Source organism: Nanorana parkeri, unplaced genomic scaffold (assembly GCF_000935625.1).
Source record: "Nanorana parkeri isolate BGI_ZX_2015 unplaced genomic scaffold, ASM93562v1 scaffold2996, whole genome shotgun sequence".
NCBI lineage: Eukaryota > Metazoa > Chordata > Amphibia > Anura > Dicroglossidae > Nanorana > Nanorana parkeri.
In genome coordinates this window covers 77,542-81,693 of record NW_017309264.1, presented here as the reverse complement: position 1 = coordinate 81,693, position 4,152 = coordinate 77,542, and the positions used below count along the sequence as shown (strand labels likewise).

Below are 4,152 nucleotides of genomic sequence, written 5' to 3'. Positions count from 1 at the left end.
CTTTCCACATGGCCTATATTTCTATTTCCCTTGTACACTATAATTCCCTAGGATCTCATATGTACACAACAAGAACCCAACGGCTACGGGTGAACCAATGTCGCTAACAGGTGATTGCAACGTTTACTCGCTACCTAGTTCGTTTGGAAATGAAACACTGTTGTACCTCAGTTTTGCATCTCACTTAAATGTTTTTGTTTCAAGTGGTAATGATGACCATTGATATCTTTAACGATATCACAATACTGTATGTTATGTATTGATCTATTTCACAAAATGCCGTCTGCACCCTACAGGGACGGGCTATAATGACTTATTGTTTGTATTATGGATAAAACTCAAATAAAGACTATTTGCTAAAAAAAAAAAAAAGTAGAAAAAATAATTAGAAAATGATTGTGTGGAGCCTAGCAGTGACAGTTAGCTCAGCCCAACTGTTTTCTATTGGCCAGGTGGTTCTGCTGCCGTCAAAAAAAAAAAAAGAACACTTGTGTGGAGCCTAGCAGTGACAGTTAGCTCAGCCCAACTGTTTTCTATTGGCCGGGCGGTTCTGCTGCCGTCAAAAAAAAAAAAAGAACACACCATAGGAATGCGTAGCTAGATTCCTATTGGCTATTTCACTTTGCAATAGCAAACTAGCTATTGCACCCGCCCTCTACTGCTGTCAATCACCAGAGGGGGACCTGATGGAGAACTGCAGGTCCCCCTCTGCTGATTGACAGCAGCAGTGGGCGGGTAAAATAGCTAGTTTGCTATTGGCTTTTGCAAATTGAAATAGCCAATAGAAATCTAGCTATGCATTCCTACAGTAATTGTTTTTTTTATTCTGATGGCAGCCAACGGCTCCGATGTCAGAAGAAGAAAATAAAAAAACAAGCAGGAAAAGATTTACTCTGCTCGATCGAGCAGAGTGAACCTTTCTGGAAGAAAGTATTTCTTTCCCGGGTGGCTGGGAGCCTATTAGACTCCCCGAGCGTCCAGCGGGAGGAAGGACAGATGGCGTTCCTGGTTACCAGGTAACCAGGAACACCATCTGTCATTACACACTGAGAACACAGAGAGTCCGCTGTGATTTCATAATGGCATGGTCGGGTTCTCAGTGTGTAATGACCGCATCCCTGGTTACCTGGTAACCAGGGACGCTGATCTCTATGCAAGTGGCCGGAGCCAGCCGTAAGATGACGGCTGGCTCTGCCCAGCCCGGCTTTCACCTCGGCTCAGTCGAGCTGAAGCATATGACTTCGGCTCGACCGAGCCGCTCAGCCGACTTCGGGAGCTGTACAGGCTGTAGTGAAAAGCCCGTACAGCAGCCCTTCGGTTCTACTGAACTGAAGGGGTCCTGGGGCCAAAGCTAGCCGAAGGATCAGCCGAAGCTACGGCTAGATCCTTCGGCAGCTTAGTGAATAGACCCCATATTTTTTTTATTGGTTGTCCCTGATAGGCGTGTCTTTTATTTCCAATCTAACTTACTACGTATCAATGTAAATTCTGAGTACATGAAAATTTACACTGAATAGTTCAGGGATGCTCTGGAATGTAGCTTGTGATATAAGATATAAGAGGTAAATCAAGGAGAGCGGTACCCAAGATATCCCGGCCTCAACGTAGACTCTGAACATTTGGACTGTGCAAAGAACCTCCAACAGTGATCCTCCATTAGGACTGGATGTTTTTTAGTGATGGGGCTTCCCAATCCAGATCTTCTGCCACCCACAGAGAAGTAAACATTTCTGTATCTACATTACTCCAGTCTCTGTCTTCTTTAATCACTAGCACCTGAACTATTTGCATTGTGATGGCACATAGGGAGAGATGTCAGAAGAGGGCTATTTATAAAGAGGACATCACTGTTTCACCATTATTTTTCCCTTCATGTTTCCTATTTACACATTTGCTCCGGGCCATTGCTCTGCTATGTTTTCATATTTTGATGGAAAGTAAAACTATTCTCACAAAATGCCAATTAAATCTCACAAAAAGAACTTGAATAGTCTATAAAGACCCCTCATTTCAATTATTAACATTTTCTATAATAGTTTACATCACTCTAAATGAGACAAAACGCAACAAAATTTGAACCGAGGGCGACCGGAGGATAAAAGTTCTTCAGATTCCTCCACTCTGTATTGTTTTCACCGTTTCTGTATTGTTTAATTTCACTTTTTTTTTCTTTAGTTGTTCTACTTTCCACCACCTTTTATTATCACTTCATTTTAGAATCACAAATTCTCATTTTAAACTTTAGCAAATTTCCTTTTATCTAAAGGCACCTAATGAATCAGTAGGGTAACATTGTGTGTCGGTGGGGGATACATTAATTCAGATGATTATTTATTTTCTGCAGGGATTCATTATTGCAGAGGATTTTTGTTTTAATTAAACGCAGGGGCAACATACACCCCAGTGTGCTCCGAAGATGTCAGGGGAACCTCGGAAGTATAAATATATGTCTGTGCAGCTAATAAAATTGTACTATGTACCCACAATGTCACAACGATATCCTTGCTGCAGTAATTTCTGACTTTTCTCTGTATGTAGGATAAAGGAGAACTGAGATTGTGCTCCACTCTATGTATTGTGCAGTAAATTTGATGTTTCAGTCAAACTTGAAGATTTCTGCTAAATATATTTTAACATTTGCCATTTCTGATAGAAATAAGAAACCGGCTCATGTATTCCACACCAAATATTTGACATTGTCTGCATTTGTGTTTTTTGCTGAAGAATTTCTATCTTTGATCATTAAGGTTTTCTTAAATCAAGTCCTACAACCAGTTGAATAGACAACTGCATGTTATTTATGTGTATTTTCTTTATTGATATTACAATGGGGAATCAGACAATTCTGAATGAATTATTTCTCTCTGGACTGTCCGATATTCCGGCTCTTCAGCTTCCTCTCTTCCTCTTCTTCCTTCTCATCTACCTTCTGACAATAACATGGAATTTGCTGATTATCTTCCTCGTAGTCATCAACTCTCACCTCCATACCCCTATGTATTTTTTCCTTGGGAATCTGGCTGCTTTGGACCTCTGCTGTTCCTCAGTCACCGTCCCACGAATGTTATTTGACCTTCTCACCCAGAGAAGAAAGATTACCGTAACTTCTTGTATGACCCAGTGTTTCTTCTTTTTGTCCTTTGCCTCTTCTGAACCCATTCTTTTTTCTGTCATGTCATATGATCGATATACTGCCGTATGTCAACCATTGCATTATATGCTGATCATGAATTGGAAAGTGTGTATACAGTTAGCATCCATTGTGTGGTGTCTCGGTTTTACGAATGCTTCAATTCACACACTTGGTGCTTTAAATTTAACATTCTGTGAATCAGATATTGTAGAAAGTTTCTTCTGTGACCTTCCTCAGCTGTTACAGATCTCCTGCAGTGACATCTTCATCAACATTCTGCTCATCTTTATCATGGGTGTCTTTATTGTAGCTGGTTCTCTAACACTGACCATCCTCCCCTATGTCTCTATATTCAAAACTGTCCTGAAAATACAATTTAAAGGTAAAAGGAGTAAAGTTTTCTCTACGTGTTCCTCTCACCTGATGGTGGTCTTCATATTTTATTGCTCCATTATGTTTAATTATTTTCGCCCAAACACTAATAATCATTTTTTCGCTGACAAAGTGGTGTCTGTCTTCTACACCGTGATTGTTCCGCTCCTCAACCCTCTGATATACAGTCTGAGGAACCAGGATTTCAGAAAAGCATTTCAAAGTGTTTTCTTTAACAAGATATTCCCCCCTAAATACAGAAATCATCTTAGATAAACCCTCATGTTTGGGTATAAGAAAGAGACAGAAGTACCTTCTTACAGTATGTCCCATTGAAGAGCTTTCTCTTCACCTCCTTTCCAAAATACACACCAGGAAGTGAGAAATAATTTCTCCCAAGTGATAGGAAGTCCCCTACTAGACAATTGCTGCTGGAAAACGGAGTTCCCATTCCTCCTTACTTCTGGTTCTTGTATCAGCTTTAGCATGTTGGATTTCCCCATTACTTTTTGTCCTTATGACTAGTGTTGCTGTTTTTGTTCAAGAAAATTCTAAATTCATCCTGAACTACACAGATTCATTTTTGAAAAACTAGAACCACACGTCTGCAGTGTTTGAGTACACTGAATTTGGAAGCAAACAAAAAC

General features: G+C 40.2%; 1 protein-coding gene across 1 annotated transcript; it reads left to right on the top strand.

Moving 5' to 3' along the window:
- The first annotated feature begins 2,827 nt into the window (after positions 1–2,827).
- Positions 2,828–3,781, top strand: LOC108802634 (olfactory receptor 146-like). Its single transcript, XM_018574490.1, has one exon. It carries the CDS (start codon positions 2,828–2,830, stop codon positions 3,779–3,781), a length of 954 nt encoding a protein of 317 aa, XP_018429992.1.
- The last annotated feature ends 371 nt before the right edge of the window (positions 3,782–4,152 follow it).

Coding starts and splice junctions, on each gene's coding strand:
- LOC108802634 (XM_018574490.1), top strand. CDS start 2,828: ATGGGGAATCAGACAATTCTGAATGAATTATTTCTCTCTGGACTGTCC.